This window comes from Hippocampus guttulatus, chromosome 17 (assembly GCF_054856545.1).
Source record: "Hippocampus guttulatus isolate MCC_2025c chromosome 17, RoL_Hgut_1.0, whole genome shotgun sequence".
NCBI lineage: Eukaryota > Metazoa > Chordata > Actinopteri > Syngnathiformes > Syngnathidae > Hippocampus > Hippocampus guttulatus.
Window position 1 is genome coordinate 5,487,339 of NC_141277.1, and position 20,072 is coordinate 5,507,410.

The following is a 20,072-nucleotide window of genomic DNA, read 5'->3' on the forward strand; positions in this document are numbered from 1 at the left end:
TCCTCATGTTACCGGGCTTGCGGTGGGCCTCCGCCCAGTCCGCCTGCTCGCCATTGTTCGAGGACGATAGCGAGGGGCCGGTCCATGGGAGCGAGCCACGTTTCGGGGCTTATTGTTGCCCCGTGTATCTTTTTACCAACGCGGTTAAATTGAGCGATGACGGCGCCCATCAAAGCTCGCCGATACGACTGCTGCGCTCAGTGACCGAGTGGCTGCGGACGCGCACTACATCATGTCGACTTTGAAAAGACGCACCTGAAGACCTCTCCCTGAATGCCACACCTGCGCTTCTGTTTTTCTGCATACATTGCATCCAGTGTCTGTCACCATCTGTCTTATTCAGACCACCAGTATTAAAAGGCCCATCTCTACATTTCATAGCTTTCATGCTAAACTTTTGTGGGGCTTCGCACAATGAGAGAAAGGGAGATGATATGTGTGCGTTTGGGTGTGTTAGTTTACATGCCAGTCTGCCCGTGAGCGCGTGTGTGTGAGAGTGTGTGAGACTCAACCCGGCTGAAGTCCTAACACAGCCCAGATGTTTTTAAGCTTAAAATAAGCCAGGGCTGAATGGAGTCGGGATTCCTGGTCGCAAATCCTTCCCTTGGCACCGCGACCCATAACGGGACGCCGCCGGATCAAACCAGAAGCTCACGAGAAGCAAAGACGTCGAACAATTATAGCAGTCAGAAGCTAACGCACTCCGACTGGCTGTTGTTTTTTTGCGGAACGTAAATAAGCGGACGAGCACGTAAACCATTGTCACTTGAACCGAGTGCAGCTTGGAAAGCAAAAATTCTACCTTGCTCCAGTGCGCTCGTTTCCTGCAACATACTGTACATATTAAGATGCCACGCCGCAGAAAGCGCAGGCGTAAATTTCCTTAGACGATGTTGACAAATGTATGCGTCTTTACCCGTTGAAATGCAATAAAAATGCCCATAATCCGTTTCACCCCACATTGTAATCCTTCCCATCTTTTTGTCCACCAGGGGGCACTACAATCCATACATACAGTCACACACACAAAGATTTTCACAAGTGACTCAGTACGCTATTTTTCACAGAGGAAAAAGACACACACTATGTCGACACAAGTCTGTCCAAATGCCCCAAAAATGACATCAAGACCGTTTCAAAACTTTTTCCATAACTTTCGCCTGTATAATGCAAATGAATAAAAACTAACATCCATCATTTGAAGAAGGGAATTACAAACACAGAACTCTGCTAATGTGACTGCATATTTGTGCACACCCTCTTGCAAATGGAAATATGGCTAAGTTTCGCATCTAACTAATCACATTCACACTCGTATTAAAGAGATCCCTCTAATGCCGGCTTTTACTGTAAGATGTGAAAACAAAAATGCCAGGAAAAGCCTACCAAAACATCTGAACTCTATTTGGGTTTAATCAAATGCGTCGCGAATAGCACAGGTGTATGCCAACTCCCATTTATGTGTACTTATGTACATTTCAGAGTTTGTCCTTTTACGAAAGTAAGTGAGTTGAATCAGTATTTCTATTTCATGACAGATGTTTGTTTTTTTTAAATCAAGTATATTTACTTTTATTTGAGTACAGAGTATGAGTGCTTTTCCACTGCTGCATGTGCATGATAAGACAGTCCGTCAAGTCAGCCAGAGGTGCTTTGAGCCCGCACTCTCCCCATTAAGGTGGTACGGCAAAGCTTTCAGTGATGGGCTGGAGGGGGGGGGGGTGTTAGTGCAACAGACAGCCTCGTGGTCACACTCACGTGTCAGTGCACTATTTACAACAAGAGAGACCCAACTCGGGCCACCTCCAGCTGCTGCACCGCTTTCCACAGGAGTGGGAGATGTAGTCAGTCAGCAAAGACTTTGTGGACCACTAGGGGGCGTTAAATACCCATTTCAGAATAGGACCTCCTTCAACTCGGGGTCATCAACATGGCAAGCAGCAGGTACCCTCCACGGAGGCTAAAAATAGCTTACTGCTGGAAAATCGTTAATATGATCATTTGAAAATGTCAATACAAATGATAGTTGGTAATTACTATGAGGAAACATTTCCATGATTGGCGCCTTGACGTCGATGAATGCCAGTAAATTATTAATTACTTGAAGCTAATTGATTCTAAGAGAAGTGTGAATGAAAGTGGGTAATCTTTTGTATTTTTATTTCTTTTATTTAAAAGTTTTTGGAGGGGCTGGAACTGGGATACCGAAAGACCACTGCCGAAAAATACATTTTCCCTTTTTGTAGTGTCACTTCAACTCCTACGTGAAAGAGCAGTGCAGCGGCGAGTGGTTCTCGCAGGGTAGCTGCCTCTCAGGAAGAAAATGAACTCTGTCGCTCTCTGGTGGACTGTTTAACAACTGTTAAAAATTACAGATTAAATTTGTGGGGAGTTATGTTGTTTCTAAATCAAATAAAGATTGTTTTCAAGGAGACAAACTGACCTTTTTTTGCATCCAAATAGTTTATGGAGTGCTTGCTCACCGTTTTTCAGTGTGAAATTGAGCAACCAAATAAATCTTAGCAAAAATGGGCCGGTACAGTTGAATATAGCGAGTGGCAGTTTGGGTCAAGCGGCATCCATTGGCAGTCTGAGTGAAGGGATAAAAACAAATAAAAATAAAAACCCTAAACATCAAAGCCCAAAAGATGAGCACAAATGCATTGTTCTTTGTTGGCTAATGTGTCTCAATTATTGAGAAGAGTTCAATACCACACAATATGAAGTGCCTGTAGCCTGTCTGCGAATGTGCTTGATAGTCACAAATCCTCTTGATACACATCAATCATAACAAGGACAAGAGAAGGCCACTGCATAAAATGATCATTTGAGGACATGGCAGCGCTGACGGGGGTCGCTTTAGTGCAAAAAACAAAAACAAAAAAAGCAAACACGAAGGAAACTGGCTAGCGTCTTCATTGGAAACAGGAAGAGGATGTGGAACAATACTTCACTGGGGGGGAAGCCAAGCATTCAGGTGCTTCCAAGCACGTCTGTGTCATGAAACACGGCAAATACGTTGGCACAAGGAACATGTAGGCCGGATTTATGCCGCATGGCTTAAGTGACAGTTCCATTTTTGTGCTCGAAATGGGCGTGAGTGGGAATATGCGTGACAGGAGTGGGAAGAGACCAAAAAAAAACCCCCCAGAGGAATCGGATTTCTTAAGATTAAAATCAAATGGTGATGAAAATCAGACCTGATTTTTAACCAATTTGAGGGCAGCCTGTTTGTGGTCACACCAAAGCCCTGACTAATACAAAAGTATCGCTTTGGCACCAATCTTGTTGCCAAGGAACTATGTTGAAGTGAGCGGAGGTGCTTTAGATCCCCGACTATCACCCCGCTGAGTAGAGAAGCGACACTTTGGCACCACCTCATGGCATATGTTGGTAATTATACACTGCCTCAGGCGGGTGTCAAGACTCTGTCACCTGGTTTCATTTGCGTCCGCCCAAGTAACACTGCCTCTGAACTGAAATTGACGTCAAAATTCATTCGGGCTCGAGTTGTTTTCTGGGCTTGCTCATGTGACGTTTGCGATGCGAAAAAGCCTGAGGGCACTTTTGACGGCAATTTCAGTTGACAGTAGGTGGTCATCCGCAACTGTATTTCAGTGAGGGGACATGCGGCACGATGATTGAGCCACTTGCCTTGAGACGTCGCATCACTCTTGTTTCTTATTGCATCACGGTGTACAAGTAAGATATGTCGTCACGTAACGGTGCAATGTGTCATTCAGCTCTTGTTCACCTCAGTTGCTCTGATCAATGTTGACACTTTCAACACCCTCCCTAGACTTGGCTCTGGAAATAGCACAAAGTAATGAGAGGTGGACCTGGCCACTCAAGCAATTCAGACTTCCTCAAGCTACAATGATATTTCCGGAGAACCTTTTGCCACTGCAGGGTCTTGGTATTGACCAAAAAAATAAAAAATCTGTCTCCTAGGTAGGTTGCAGTTCCCGGGTAAACCAAATAACGAGAAGCGCTATAGAAAGTGTTATTTCAGTGACCCCCCTTTATTTATTTCTTTTTTTTATCGAAACAATCTTGGTCCCACTGCTTCTTTTGACCGCTCTTCACTCCTCACACCTCTTAAAGCACACTCACTGTATTTGTTATTTCCTTTTTCCACAGAACCCCCTGAGGGGATGACAAAGGTGACAGACAATGTTGGCAGTAATTGGCCGGCTGATTGTCGGGTTGTTAGGCCACCTCTGGTTGGAAAAAGTATAAACAGGCGCAGGAAGTTTCGAATGTAGAGCATTCACGACATCAACAGCAAATTTTAATCAAAGATGGCTCTGGGTGTCCCCAAATCTATTTTTGAGGCTGTTTTAAAAAAAAAGTCTTTACTTTTTTTTCCGAGAACATCAGATTTTATTTTTTGATATTTCAATTTTTTGTTTTTGAGTTGGACCGATAAAAAATAAAATAATCACACCTTTGCAAAATTTAGAGCGCTCAACCAACCTACCATACATGTTTTTGGAATATGGGAGGAAACTGGACTACTTAGACAACTCCCCACAATCCACAGAGGAATTGAACCATAATACCAATACAAAATACACATGTGAGATGCAGGTGTTATATTTGTCCACTTGGGGTCGCCATAATCAAACTCCACGCTCTAGTATCTGATTTTGAATGTGTGTGGCTTTGAAAGGCGCGACCTGTTGAGTGACATGGGATGTTAAGTTTTGTCTTTCATGTGCCTTTTATGTTGTGCCACAATTTAATTAAAATTCATTTTTCTACTTTTATACATAAAAGACATCCTGGTGGTCTTCATACTGAGGCTGAGGCAGTGCACTGCTGACTGCTCTCGTATTGTACCTAAATGCCAGATCCGAAACGTGTCCTTAAAACATGCTCGGAGCTGACAAAGCGTTCTTTGTCGACAATTCATACAAACAACAAATGCACTTTGGGCACATGATCATCAGCTGGTCATTTTGCAGGTTGCTTGACAAAGAACGACAAGGAATGGCAGGGAAGGAATATCACAGCACATATTGATTTAAAAAAAAAAAAGCTCATAATTTACTGTGATCCAAGAAAGTTTTGTCAAGTGGTTTCAAAGTAACGTGTGTCAACCCATGTGAAAAGGGAGCCCATTTTCTAAGTCATTGCATAAATTCTTGGAACTCAGGATGGCCATTCTGAGAAACGACCTTGAGCAATCAATGCAATTTAAAAAATCATTTTTATGTACTGTTTTTTTTTTTGTTTTTTACATTTAAGTGTGCTTCACCACAATGAAATCTTGATTTTTTTTTTTTATTGGGCCGTTGCTGATTTTGATCACAAGGGGACATTGAAAAATCGGGATTGGAAATTGTTTGACAGTATATAACCAGACGAGGCATTGAAAAAAACTATAAAAAAAAAAAAACGTTAAGGCCAAGAGGTGCTGCTGCAGCTGTCTGCTCAGTCGAGCGTGAGCCGATTAACACTGGGACGTTTTTATCTGAGTGCTTTTCTCAAGATTCTTCTTACACACGGCTAAGCACGTGAACAAATCTGATACTATGGATGAGCCTCATCCTTTTCCACCAGAGATTCCGCAAATGTCAAAGCGCCCGACAAGAGACTCATCATCATCATCTTCCTCGCCCCCTCTGAAAGCTGCTATGAGACCGATCCCTACATTTTATGACAAAACTTAGGCTAAGCATATAGTTTGTTTTGATACGAGTTGTCATTCATAAGATTTATTTATTTATTTTTCTCCTTTGGCAATAATCACCCATTCTTGCAAATAGTCTACATTTCATCCAAAAAGTGACTTCAAATTTCCTCTCGAATTAACATAAAACAATTTTCCGGGCAAAAAAAAAAAAGTTACGTTTTTTTTTTTTTTTTTTTTTTTGTTAAAATACAATTTGAGGTGATATGTTTTATTTCCAGTCTCGCCCTTCCCCCCTTTTATAATCCCGTTGTGAAATCTGATGAGATTATATGGACCCACTGATTAATCAAGGTAATGCGTTTCTTTCTTTTGATTTTTCATACGACCGGCATATAATAAACACCCCCCCCTCCCCATCGCCGCCGCAACCTCTTTCCACCTTTTACAAACCGACAGATGTGTGTTGCCGTGCACGCGCGCGCGTGCGCGCAAAGCCGCACACTGGTTTGATCAATGCGCGGTGCCAAATGTGAGCTGTGTGTGATGGGTTGCCAGCAGGGGCATGGTCAATGTACTGCTGCTTGTTTTCTGTCGGACTATTTTCATATTCTTGCAGTGTGCAGCAGCTCACCGATGCCTCCCCTGTATGACTTTAATCTCCCACTTTGGGATTAGAGACCCGCGTATACGGCGAAGAGACGCAAGCTTCATAATCTCTGCACAAGAAAAAAACCCCAAAAGGTACGTAAATGACTTTATGAAGCATTTGTTTAAATGTTAGTTGAGCAAAGCCTACCGAAATGTAGTATTTGGGTCAAAAATAGTACTTCTTATGTTTGACCATGAGAGTTATCAGAACCTCTCCTAGATGATGATTACAACAAAAATAGATAATTATTTTTAAAATATTTGAAAAAAAAATGTCTGTCTTGAAATTATATACAGTAAAGATATAAATTGGAACTTTGTTTTCAACTCGCCAATTGTTAAATATCGAAAAATGTATATTCCGTTATTTTCAAACTGCATGGTTTCTTCAAGCAAACATAAAAATGGAAATGCTGTATGTTGACATGAAACAAGAAATGCATGATTTCTTTTAGCCTGTTATTGAAGAAAAAGAATGTTGATTAAAAAAGTATCTGACGTTGACACTGTCAGAACAATCATTTCAAATGCAAAAAAAAAAAAATCTCTTTAGGTCCCCACATTAGAAATAATTTATATACAGTATTTTTTCCCCCTGATGTATTTTAAATATTTAGCGCTGCATTGTCATGACTGTATGATGAAGAATTCAACTGTGATATCGCGGAATAAGAACGTGTGTTTCTGTGAACACGCACTTGTGCGAGTAGCTCTCCTGATGCTTCGACGGGCTGCCAGAGTGAGCACGGCGCAGGCAGACACGCGCTTGGTTTATGCGTCTCGTGTGCAGGAGGGAGCCTTGATGCCGAATAAGTGGAAGTGAGAGGTGACTGAGAGATCCGTCTGACGCACAAGCCTTCATTGAGCACGGCGGGGGCGGGCCGGGGGGGGCGGCGGTGTTGGTCTCTCGGTCTCACCATGAGATGCTGTGTGTGCACGTGCCAGCTCTGGTGGGAAGTAACAATGTTCAACTGTACTGTAAAACTAAAGATTGAACAAATAGATCATGTATTAAACCAAACCATTTTTGCTTCTTAATGCTGACACACAATGTTCATAGGTACAGTATATATTCGTTATCCTCTGCAAAAAACTATCTTTGCAGTTTAGTTCACACGGTTACATCATCATCATTGTCATCATCATATCTAAGCGTACGTGTCTGGATTGTGGCAAATGTGTTGCCAGCAGATTCTGGCATTTAAAAATTCTCATCTAACTTGCTCCCAGTAGCTACTTTTACTTTTTTTGTGTTGAGTACTTTTGCCACATCTTGGTGCACAAACGTGGAGCTAAACGGAATATAGACAAAATGGGGCGTGAGAAGGGGAAGTAAACATTGGACCGAATTTGGTTTGATGTTGTCCAAGAACGCAACGGGAAGCGTGTTTAGAGCGCTGATAATATTGTGCAAACCAACGTGCGCGCACTCCAGCTTATCACATCAACAAAACATGGAAATCCTTTTATAATCAGCGTCTCGGCTGTGAACTGTCCACGCGGAAAAGTGACCCCGTTTTTCATCATCACAAAAGTCACGACTTAATCGCCACTTTGGTAAATGTGTTGAAGGCACCGCAGCGTTGGATAATTGTGACTGATTGGAGACTCGCACCGCACACACATCCGGCCCATCGTTAATTGTCATCTGTGTTTGTTCCTACTTGAGTTGATTTGGACGGGGAATGTTTGTGTTTGCTCCAGTCCTAAAGGTGACCCTCTCGCATCCATTTATCTGACAGGCTTCCTTTTCCCGTTATGGTGGCAGTGAACAAAACAGGCACTAGTTTGGCAGCTCGTGACCAATTCTTCTTCAAAAAAAAAAAGGTTTTAAGCCGTTTTTTGCCACTCCTAGTTGAGGTTTACAGTCAAACTAAAAAAACAAACAAAACACCTAACTTAGCTTATTGCTAACAGACAATGCCGCACACCACAGACAGACTAACGATTAGCATCGGTGTCTCAGTGTTACAACCACTGAAGCAATGGATATTTGAACACCAACAGTGGAGCAACACATATAGACAGACAAATATCACAGGACCCAGAGGCATATTTTCTTTGTTGTCTGCAACAACAACAAAAAAACGACTACTATTATTGCACCTAACAGAGCTTAGTTGTGACTCCATGAATACATGAATGTCTTCCTAAAAAGCAATATATAAATAATATAGTACCGTATATTGTATGTCAAGCCTCAAAACCCAATAAAGGGTCGTTTATCCATTGCAGCGTGTCTGTAAATGTACAAGGCTCAATTGCTCTGAGGCGAAGACTTGCGAGAGTCCACTTCGGTCGTGATCGGCTTAGTCGTTGGGTGTTTGGTGGGCCTTAGCTACACCCCGGGTTGACAAACTCCCACCTCATCACATTCACGACCACTACTATTGAAAGTGACGTACTATATGTGTGTTTGCTACAGAAATGGACCGGCAACACAGCTTCTATCGGCAGGTGGATGTCCAGGACCACGTCCACTACATTGTCGCTTTTTTTGTCCTCGTGATCGGAACAGTGGGTGTGACCGGGAATGCCTTAGTCATGTACGCCTTTTTCTGGTAAGAATCTTTCGATTGGCTTATTTGTCCATGATTGTCCTTGTAAAGGCTGCATCGGAATTCTGATCATGGCGGTAACAGAGATGAAGACATTTGATATCAACATTGATGTTGTCAGGGCAGGGACCAAGGATGGGGAGGGGGTGGGGGGGATCAACAAGAAAAAGTAATGCCGTGAAGTATTTAGTTTAATTATTTGATTTCGATTTTGCATTGTTGAAGCATAACGATATTGTGGTAGTAATTAAAAAAAAATTTTTTTATACATACAGTGTATATATATATAATACAGTATATATAAAAATTTATTTTATATATATATATATATATATATATATATATATATACAGGTATGTTGTTGTTTATGCACATACTGTGTACATCCCACATTGTAACATGTCTTTTGTCTGAGGGAGAAAACATGTAGGGAGACCTTGTACAGGTGTTGTGCTCCAAACAATTCCAATAATTGTTTTCTTAAGGGACGGTGAGTCACAGAACTCATCAAATTGTAAACTGGCAATTTATCTATTGTGAGACAAATAAAGGTTTTCTTATCTTATTTTAAATCCTTTGTGGTTGTTTCTAGGGACACATATGAAAAGGCTGGACTATCAGAATGAATTTCTGAAGTGTAAGGTAGTGTTATTGATGATGTCCTGGCCTACTGGACCAGAATCAAAAAGATACGATATGACCTTACTAATCAAACCCATATACAGTTCTCGCTGATCCCATTCATCGATGTATACAAACGCAGACGCCCGACGGCAAAGGGAAATCAGTTAACGGTTTGGCCTAATGCACTTCTGATGTCAAGAGAGCCACTTGAAACCTCGAGCGGTCGATGGCCATCGACGAGTAACCCGAAAGAGCGGGGCGAGCGTGCAAACCAAGTGTCAGGCTCGACACTGAGATTGCATTAAGTTGCGTACTCCAGTGGGAAATCTCTCGCACTTGCCTGATAGGTCGACATGCCGATACATGAGAGTGGTATGAGAGTAAATGTGGAATGGATACCAGAGTGGGTCACTATATGTCGGTACAGTAACACTGTAACAATACTGCTTTGATTTGGAAATCCTTGAGGGTTCTGGACCGTGGTGTTCCCCCATTAATCCATTTTAAGTCGACGACCATTTATAATTGAATCTTTGATGCTAGTAACATCATCAATGCTGTTCTCTGTCGTTACCAACTGGCGAGATGTGAAAACCAAAACGCTGTACGTACGACAGACACTTATTCAGGCGGATGGAAAAGTCACTAGCGCAAGACGAACACAACAGTCAATACTGGGTCTCTTTGAAATCAGCCGACATGTCAGCTCGGTCCCCACATCTTGACGTCGAAAATGTCACCAAATGTCGTATGTGCTGTTTGTCAGAAGCAGTTAGCGAAAGCCGATTTCTCACCGCAGTTCATTTGGATTGAAGACCATGTTCACAATGTACCCAAAGTCCTAAGTTGCTTGAGTCCGTCAATGACGTCTCACTCATTTGAGAGCGAGATGTGGTTTTAGTCAGGAGACTACAACCACTGTTTTGTTGATGCTTCCACTGGAGCCAATACGGTAAATTATTATTATTTTTTAAGAATGTTCATTTATTTTATGACATCCTATTTATAATCAGAAAAATCCCATTTATCATATGTTACCATTTCTTAGGACTTTTGAAAGATTGACTTGAGACTTTGGGGCTTTTGTGGATAGGTCAGCTGAAGAAGGGACAGGAAGGGAATGACATGCAGGAAAGAGCCGCCGCCTCGTGACAAGGGGTGGGTGCGCTACCGACTGAACTTAAAACAACCCCATTTTATGACATTTTAATCCCGATCCTTGTTTTTAGAGTCCTGGATTCAGTGCCTAATGGCCAAGACTTTGTCGGGGAGACTCGGTGCGATGCCGGTATTTTTAAAATTCGCAACATATTTATGTCGTAGTTTGGCAAAATTCCGTCATGATTTGCTCACACATTCTCACAATTAGACGGCTCACAAAAAAGATTGACTTGGTTGTGTCATTTCACACATGATGGGTGGGCAGGCACAAATAGCGAAGGAATTCCCATACAATGTCCCATTTACAAAGGGATGATTTGTGTTTCAGTAACAAGAAGCTACGCACTCCTCCCAATTTTTTCATCATGAACCTGGCTGTCAGCGACTTCCTCATGGCCATCACTCAGTCGCCCATCTTCTTTGTCAACTCCCTCTACAAGGGCTGGATTTTTGGAGAAATGGGTATTTTTTCCGTTGATCACGTTTACAATTACCGTATTTTCCGCACTATCAGGCGCTGCTAAAAAGCATTCCATTTCCTCAAAAGCCGACATTGCACCTTATAATCCGATGCGCCTTATATATGGATCGACATTCTGATTTCTTAGATGTAGTATTTTAAATGTTCTGTCGGCGTTTTGTTATAGCTGCAGTGTTTGTGAAAGTGCAATATCAATAGATCTGTATTGTATTGTGTTCCGTTTAGCTTAGCTCCATCGAGTGGATGCATAACGCAACCTCAGCCACTATTGTAGCTTCAATTCTATATGCCTTATAATGCGGTGCGCCCTATTTATGAAAACAGTTTTAAAATAGGCCATTCATTGTAGGTACGCCTTATAGTGCGGAAAATACGGTATCTTCATATCTTCATTGATTCATTACTTGTTCCTTCTAGCAAAACTTTCATGTCAGCACTACTCCAGAGGAAATTCTGTCTGTCTGTCTCTCTGTCCATCAATCAGTGCATCCATTCATCCACAGTTGCATGTTTTTAATGTTGGTCATGATGGTGGCGCATGGACAAACAAAAAAAGTTTGCACCACCAATCTGCAATATTGCATTTACAAATTACGATGCTGTCTTCCCAGGTTGTAAAATGTACGCCTTCTGCGGAGCCTTATTCGGAATCACGTCCATGATCAACCTTCTGGCCATCTCTGTGGATCGCTACATCGTCATCACCAAGCCTCTGCGGGCCTTACATTGGACCTCAAAGCGACGCACTTGCTTCATCATTTGTTTGGTGTGGCTGTACTCGCTGGCCTGGAGCCTCGCACCACTTCTGGGGTGGAGTACGTAACTTATTCACTTGCATTTTCTTCTATTATATTCTTGACGATGCGTTGTTGTCCGACACGTTTGTCTTGAAGGTTCTTACATACCAGAGGGCCTGATGACTTCGTGCACGTGGGACTACGTCACGTCGACTCCCGCCAATAAAAGCTACACTTTAATGCTGTGCTGCTTTGTCTTCTTCATCCCACTGGGCATCATCTCCTACTGCTATCTGTGCATGTTCCTGGCGACTCGCCGCGCCAGCAGGTGAATAAGTGTTGTTTCGTGCCGTTGTTGTTCTATTTTTCAAGTGTGAACTGTGTTGTTTGTTCAGTCACACAGCACCGCGACAAAAAGTGCTGATGTAAAGACATGCGCAGGATGTTGTTGGAGTTGACGGGATCTTCTGCATATATCAGTTAAATGCTTTTTTTTTCCAATTAAATTACAAGTTTGTGCAAAACGTGAAGGGGTAGTTGCATATAATTTAAATAAGAATGGATCATTCCCATACTGGAGTCCTACATATACAGCAACTCAAATTGTTTTCCATTCAAATTAATGAAAATGCAATTAATCTGTTCATTTTTAAAAATTAAAACAGAGTGTTTACATAATTAAAAAGAAGGTAAAGAATATAACTGTTTTCGCCACACTGTTTGCTTCAATTCAACAGACATTGTGCAGCTCCTCCTTCTGTTTGCCACCAGGGGGCAATAGAATATAGACATACCGAGAGGGAGTACATCAGTAATATTAGTCATTTACAGAGGATAAAGAATCCATGCTTGTGATTATTGTTATATTATCTGTCTGTGTGTGTTGCACCACCCTTTGTGTTTAAGTATCTGTCGCTTACCTTGGATTATAGGACTGTCCAGATGTTCTTTGTTTGCCTGTCTCTGTCTTTTCCCATTATATTATAGCATGAAGCGACCAGATTTTAAGGCATAGTTGTGTGGTTGTTTTAAATACAGAATGTGAAATTGTCTTTGTTTGATGTTTAGTTTGACGGCAAACTGGAACTGTGAGTTGAGTTCGCCACACTTAATCTGGCTCTTCTGTCCTGTCAGGGAAGTGGAGAAGTTGGGCTCTCAGGTGAGGAAGTCAACGCTGATCCAGCAGCAGACCATCAAGACCGAGTGGAAGTTGGCCAAGATTGCCTTTGTTGTGATCATCGTGTTTGTGCTCTCTTGGTCACCCTACGCGTGTGTCACACTCATTGCGTGGGCGGGGTAAATATGAAAAAACAAACAAACAACAAAACAAAACCATTGTAACCGGTGATGTACAGGTTCTGACGTGCAGAAAACACATTTCAGATATGCAAGCGTCCTGGACCCCTACTCCAAAGCCGTCCCGGCGGTTATTGCCAAGGCCTCGGCCATCTACAACCCTTTCATCTATGCCATCATTCACTCGAAATACAGGTGAGAGCGCCCCGCTCGCGAGTCAAGTAACGTGAGCTTGAAACCGATACAAGGCCTTTGTCTGAATAATCACTGCGTTTCAACAGGGACACTCTCGCCGAAAAAGTCCCCTGTCTACACTTCCTCGGCCAGGCCCCCCGGAGGGACGCCATGTCAATGTCACAGAGCCAATCCTCCTTCAGGGACTCGGTGCTAAGCAGACAATCGTCTGCCTCCAAAAATATGTTTCTACGGGTTTCCTCGTCTTTATCCACAATGGACACTGTGAGTTAAGCTCTGTCACAAGTACAGTAGCCCCCTGACATTCATGTATTGTAAACCCTTATCTGCATACACAAACTGCATATGAATGTGACCATCCCGTCCCCCATGCAGCAGGTTTGCAGTGATGTGGAGCTGGATCCAATGGACCAGAACCCTTGTCTGAGGTCCAGCTATTCCCTCGGGGCGCTGAAGAAAAAGGATCAACCGCAATGATCGCGTAGGTGAAGCACATCTTCAACTGTCTATTGAAACTTATTGTCATGTCAAGCACAAAATTGTAAATGAAGATCTCCACTGAAAATCTAGACCCCTATCGTAGACCCAAGCGCACTCCAAACACGTGGCCTGAGTCACTGTTCCACTCCAGGCTCGGTGGAGGGAAAAGGGAGGAGGTGGAGCCTGATGACAAGGACTTGGTCTTCTTCAAGAGACATACATGAACCAAGGAGGGCCACAGCAAGCCCAGAGGGAAGGAGAAGTGAAAGTCACGTCGGCTCCCGTCCAGCCAGACTCTTTGGAAAACACTGAGTGTGTCCATTCCCACACCATCAAAGACACAGCTGCCGGACTCTGTGGAAAAACAAAGATGCGATCTTGACTTGATTTATTACTGTCCAGTCTGGATTGTTAAAGCCAAGTCTTGGAGTCAGGGGAACTTTTTTTTTCCTCCCTTGCCAGCACCCCCAAGTTAAACTTCGAATACTGTACTAGATTTCCTCAAATTGTGAGCGCCACAGTCATCTCGAAGCCTTACTTAATTGATTGACATAGCATGGTCCAAAAGACACAATGCGGATTTTGCTTGCTATTGACAGAATTAGGACAATGCATCATGGCAGCTGAAAAGGAAAAAAAAGGCATGGAATTGGATATCTTCAGAGTGGAATCAGGCCTCTTCCAAAAGATCCAATTCCGATATGTATCGGATTCCCGCCAACGTCAGTTGGATCAGATATACAGTACCCCGTAAATGCCAATTACACGTCATCGAAACTGATGATCCTACCGCATACGTGCACGTTTGCTTAAACGCTTCCAATAAACACATCCAAAAACAGCCGCGAAGCTAAACGACAGTGAAAGCATAGACAATCAAATGCCTGTAGATATAGACACGCTCCATTAAATAAGCAAAATAATCACTTGTGGAGTTATTCCCACTTGGTATTGGTGAGTACTTACAGTAAATGTATGTAATTGTACTCATACTCGGTCTAAACAAACATGGTTAGGTGTTATAACCCGCGATGGGTGTCAAGTCTCCCGCTTAACACTCCCGACTGTACAATCATTTGCACCAATCAATCTCGTGTTTACGGCAGTGTGTTTTGTGTGAACTGTTACAGCGAGGATGAAGACTCGTGAGAAGCAAATTGGGAGGATCACGTGGACGAAGGACTCCATGAGCACCATTGACAATTCCTACAATCGGTTCGAGTCTCATCATCATCACATTTCTGACCATTTTAATGGCGTTCATGAAGACATCGAGCAAAAAGTTTTAAGCGGGGCCTGTAGTCATTTATGTCGAGCACTTTCCACACCACAGCCTGACGTAAAAAGACCTGGTACACTTCAGCGGTCCGGTAGCTTTGCACTGGGGGAATTTCTAGGGGGGCTGAGCCTTATATATGGCAACAACATCACTTTGTTGCCATATATTGACATGGCTCACATGCAGCTGAAATCAGATGACCCTGCAACAGCCAAAGGCAAACGTGTCCTCTCCATTGACTGTATTGGCTGTGTCTTCTTTACTAAATGTGATTAGTAGATCTCTTTATTAAATCGCTCAACACTATTACAGAGTGCATGCCCATTTTTTGAGTGACCACGAGAGGACCGTCGTTCATATTTTGTCTGTGTAAGCAGAGAAACATTCTGTCCATGCAGTCATAGCCTACTATTTTGTGAATCCTAGTTTCAACAGTGAAAACAATTTAATACAAACAAAGAGGAGCCCATAGCAATGTTTACAATTGGTGTTTGATCCATGAAAAAGTCCAACAAAGTCCACTTCGATGCCTTCCCACGACTTTTTGTGAGTACTTTGCAAGTTGCTACTGTGTAGTTAGTTATTATACAGTTCATGCATGATTTTCTATTGGTTGCTGGCATGACACATCAATCACTGCAGTTTGTATGGGGAAATTCTGCCCTCTTGTGGAGAAACTGTGCAGCGCCCCCCCTGAAGATGTGCAAGGTTGGGGTGAGGTCAAGGTATTTGGGAATGATCGAAGATGTAAGTTACACTTGAGTGTAAAATCTCAAAGCCATCAGGTTCTCAATTTTAAAAGACAAGAAACAATGGGAAAGCAACAGGCGATGGATACATACATGACGACAGCTTTACAGTATTCTTAATGACTAGACTGGGTTCTAATTATTCTGGGTGTAGTCTACGTTGTTTAAAATTAAATATATTTGAAAAAGAATACATAGTACACTCCATTGCGTGTGTGTGTGTGGAGAGCGGGGGGGGGGGGGGTATTCTGTAAAGTGAAAATACTGTATGCCTCGTAAATTTGACAGATATATTTAAACTAAGTGGGGGGTGTTAAAAAACACGATAAAGCGTTAAAATTAAACGTGACTGAAATAACTGAACCTAAAATATTGCTTCAGCTGTGTGACAGTTTGGTGGCTACATTGCGAGGTTTTCATAGCTGCTCCCGGGATTAACATGGTCTTTAAATTCCCCAAACAACAGCTGGAGTCGAGCCGTCCTCTCACGTTCTGAGCGGGAGACTCAACTTTGCTCAATTGACGCCGTCAACCATGCCCCAGCCTGCCTCCGTGTCGCCCGAGGGCAACCCCCCCCCCCCCCCCCGCTTCACAGTTGCAGTACGCCCTCTTACCGGCAGGCGTCCACGCGGAAGTCCCGATTCCGCTCAGTGCAGTCAGTGCCCTCCAAACTGAGAACGGATCGAACCGACGCGTCTCTCTCCCCCCTCCAGCACCGGCAGAGAGCGGCTTCGCAAAGCAAGGTAAGACCCGGCACGACGCATCGTTCTCGGGGAGAAGCCTATGCCCGTGGTGCCTCGGTGGTGTTTCATTTTGGACGCTTCAAGTTTCACATGAACGACTTTGAATGGGTCGTATTGACAAGCATGAGCAATGTTAATGTCATTTTTGGAGTTTTATGTTAAGTCTCACGAGGGAAGCCAATGGGAAGTGAAGTTTTTTGTTTGGTTTGGTGGGTAATTTAACAGGCTAGCTAAGTTGTATTAACTGAATTCTAGTGTAAACAAGTAAACAGAAACCCAATTATGACTTTGTCTCATGACTCTTCTAAAGTGGGGTGTGGCTACACGCTTCTGGTCCACTGAAGTGAAGTGCATATTGAACATTTTATGTTTTGAAGACATCGGTGGGTTTTTTTGTTCCGGTTTTATACAAATATCGCAGGTCCAAGTGCCCAATTCCATTTTTTGCCTGTCTGTTCCTCGGTACGTCTAATATGTCTTTGTTTAAATTGACTGAACACATGAAACAATCCGACATGCACAAAGACCCAAATTGCAAGTAAATAACTCAACAATATGGAGCAAAACAATAATACAACGCAATTATTAATTTTACATTAGCATTTAATTTGCCTGGCTGAGCTCCAACCTCCACATTAGTCCACCACCCACTGTTGGAAATTATTTGTATTATAAGGATGGATAATTATTTTTTAAATAATAATAAAAAATGTTTAAAAATAGGAGAATTGTGTCACTTGAACATCCATCCATCCATTTTCCGAACCGCTTGATCCTCACTAGGGTCGCGGGGGGTGCTGGAGCCTATCCCAGCCGTCTTCGGGCAGTAGGCGGGGGACACCCTGAATCAGTTGCCAGCCAATCGTGAACAATGCAGCGTAAATCCAGCCTCACTGTCAAGGGTGGCCTGTGCTGTTTTACACAGTGATGGAGGTCAGATTTGACTCAATGGAATTTTGGCACAAGTATGTTGAATTTGAGAATCTGGCTTCAATACATCACTTGTTATCAGTTTGTATACAAACGGTGGCTCACGAGTTCAGGTTTGCAGACACTGTCATACCCGCACCTGGAGAGCTGGAGGTAACAACGGGTACTTCTGCCAAAAATGGTCAGTTGTGCTGCGGGATTGATTAATGAAAGAGAAACGTAATGCTCATTCTGTTTTAACCCACAGCGTGTAACAGTTGTAAATGGAATGTGAAATGAACTCTGTGAGGACATAAAATGATGTAAGCGGGCCGCATAGCCACCTGACACGTTGTGGAATGTGCACGATGTATGAGATCAGCCACCGAAACTCGCTCAGATGTTTTCTTTTTAATCAATACTTCCCGAAGGCAATCTGGCGCACGCAATAGAATGGGGCATGAACGTCAAAGCTTTGACTGATGTATACAGTCAACACTGTTGTGCTCAATTGGACTTGATAGACTACGTTCAGTTTTTCACAAGCTTTTAATGCGAACAGCACTTGGGATGATTTTGTTTGAATGGCCCGGCAGATTTTTATAGCTTTATTAAACTCCTCAGATATGTGTGGAACTTTGATTGGGTACAGATTTCCACGGGTATTTAAGGTTGCAAAGTATAGACGGTGTAACTTCTAAGGCTCAGAAAATAGCCATTCCTGGATGCCGGTGAATTTAGAATTGCTTGTGGAACTCAGGAATCCACCTAACACAGTCAGTAGCAGGATCAGGACAATCCATTATTGCAAAACCTGCCCTTCCCTCGTCATTTTTAAATGGGGAAATGTCATAGGCAACTATTAGCCTCGATGCGGCGGTGTTGTAACCCTTTCAAATTTGAACACAAAACGGCATAGTACAATATTCAGTCATATATTCTTTATCCTCCGCAAAGAAACACGTTAAACTTGTCTCTGTTAGCTGTGGATCTGGGTGAGAGAAATTGATCCTTTCGTTTTGTGTCTGCAATTGTGTAGCAAAGCAAATGAATTGTGCTGTAGTAGTAGAGGCCTTTTTTTTTTTTTTTTAGCACAGTGCATACGGAATTTTTTTAAATCTCTGTTGTATTTGGGTGTGAAAGTGCTGAAATATAAAGTGCAGTAATCTGCCATTCCACAAGATAAGGCTGAAGTGGAGCCGAGCCAGGAAAAGTGAACTGGGACTCGCTCTGCTCGCCTTTTGACACTTGTTGAATATAACCGCCGCACTTCGCTCCCTTCCACTCTTTCATCAACATTTCGTAGGCGTGGCCGCTCATGTCGACGCATGATACCGTCGATGGTCGCAAAGCAAGTCGCGACATGAGCGTAGAGTTTGTCTTCTCCATATTAGGGAGTATGTGAAATGATACGTGGGTTCGACATGATCTGTTGTTATGCAATTTTCTTCTTATCAAGATTTTAAAGTGCCTCATGTCCCAACGGGCTACGAAATGCAATACTGCGGGACTCTAACGCGAATAACTCACATTTTTGTACTGTATCCATAAATAGTCATCTGTCATATGTAGGACGGACAGCTTTTGAAAAATAATTTCATTGTGATTTATTTTTTTTGGGGGGTGTGAGTGTGTGAGCTCAGTCCTCTTCTCATGTATTTGTTTTTAACACCAGCAGCAGTAAATGAATCTGTTTTACAATAAACAGTATCATATTTATTTTACATAAATATTTTCATCTTTGAGGTTAGCCAAATGCTAAAATAAATGCAATTGAACCGTGAATTGATGACATGAAAGGTCAAGTAAGGTTTTTTGTTACCATGACAACCAAGGCTAAGCGTGGCCACGTATTGAGTGCCGAGTGGGAGACCCTGTGGAGTTTCGTTAGTCGCGTTTCCTGTTTTGCAGCGAGTCAACATACTTAGCACAAAATGACTCTTACAAACAAAATAGTTGGGCCCTTGTAGCTCAGTGAAACTTGTGTCGAGGTCAGCCGTGTCAACAACTACTGGGAAATACAATCCACTCGAAATGCAGTCTTTGTCCTGCCTCATCTGAAGGTCACACGACATTTCGTTCTCAACATGCACATTGAGCGTATGTGTCTGTGTGTGTGTGAAAGTGGATTTGTGTTTGGGTATCTCGATTGTAAAAGTAAGCGATATAAATAGAATAGTTCATCTCTGTGGTTCCCAGGTGTTCACGTCCTCACTATAATTCACACATGATATAATTTCTCGGAGCCTCTCCTCCCATTGGTGACTTGAAAGTACCTCCGGGCCACCATGTTGAGGCTGACCAGGTGACGGGCCACAACAGGTGCTTCGGTGAACCCGAGGGAGGCACTTAAAACCGCTACGTGACATTCTGCGGAGATGACAAGGCATTATTATTCATGACCGAGTCCTTGCCAAAGTATGTTACGTCTCTTCGCTCCGTTTATAATCCACGTCACGCCAAAAAAAAATAAAAGCAATTTTCGCCGTTCTGGGATTCCGTGTAAAAGCCGTGGGCAGGTTCCAAACCTGTGACAGTTTGGCATGATCGGAGGATTCTGCTTCCCACTGGTTT

General features: G+C 42.8%; 2 protein-coding genes across 7 annotated transcripts in view; both read left to right on the forward strand.

Annotated features, from left to right (window-relative positions):
• Positions 1-5,890: 5,890 nt before the first annotated feature.
• On the forward strand, positions 5,891-15,403 carry opn4xa (opsin 4xa). 5 transcript variants are annotated; one of them, XM_086135434.1, is made up of 10 exons: positions 5,891-6,379; positions 8,712-8,847; positions 10,958-11,091; positions 11,722-11,925; positions 12,004-12,175; positions 12,982-13,143; positions 13,231-13,338; positions 13,425-13,602; positions 13,714-13,823; positions 13,909-15,403. In XM_086135434.1, the coding sequence occupies exons 2-9, from the start codon at positions 8,714-8,716 to the stop codon at positions 13,813-13,815; spliced, it is 1,194 nt and encodes a 397-aa protein (XP_085991560.1). In that variant the 5' UTR covers positions 5,891-6,379; positions 8,712-8,713; the 3' UTR covers positions 13,816-13,823; positions 13,909-15,403. The 5 variants fall into 5 exon arrangements, with proteins under 5 accessions (XP_085991560.1, XP_085991557.1, XP_085991561.1 ...); XM_086135431.1 differs by having other exon boundaries at positions 13,714-13,819; XM_086135435.1 differs by having other exon boundaries at positions 13,714-13,819; positions 13,970-15,403.
• Positions 15,404-16,482: 1,079 nt separating this feature from the next.
• Positions 16,483-20,072, forward strand: part of pdlim5b (PDZ and LIM domain 5b) — a 29,548-nt gene continuing 25,958 nt past the window's right edge. For both annotated transcript variants that reach the window (XM_086134795.1, XM_086134797.1), the window contains exon 1: positions 16,483-16,589. The gene's annotated coding sequence lies outside the window, so the exon portion shown is untranslated. The remainder of the gene's footprint in view (positions 16,590-20,072) is intronic.

Coding starts and splice junctions, on each gene's coding strand:
- opn4xa (XM_086135434.1), top strand. CDS start 8,714: ATGGACCGGCAACACAGCTTCTATCGGCAGGTGGATGTCCAGGACCAC. Junction 11,926..12,003: donor CGCACCACTTCTGGGGTGGA/GTACGTAACTTA, acceptor TTTGTCTTGAAG/GTTCTTACATACCAGAGGGC. Junction 13,603..13,713: donor CTTTATCCACAATGGACACT/GTGAGTTAAGCT, acceptor TCCCCCATGCAG/CAGGTTTGCAGTGATGTGGA.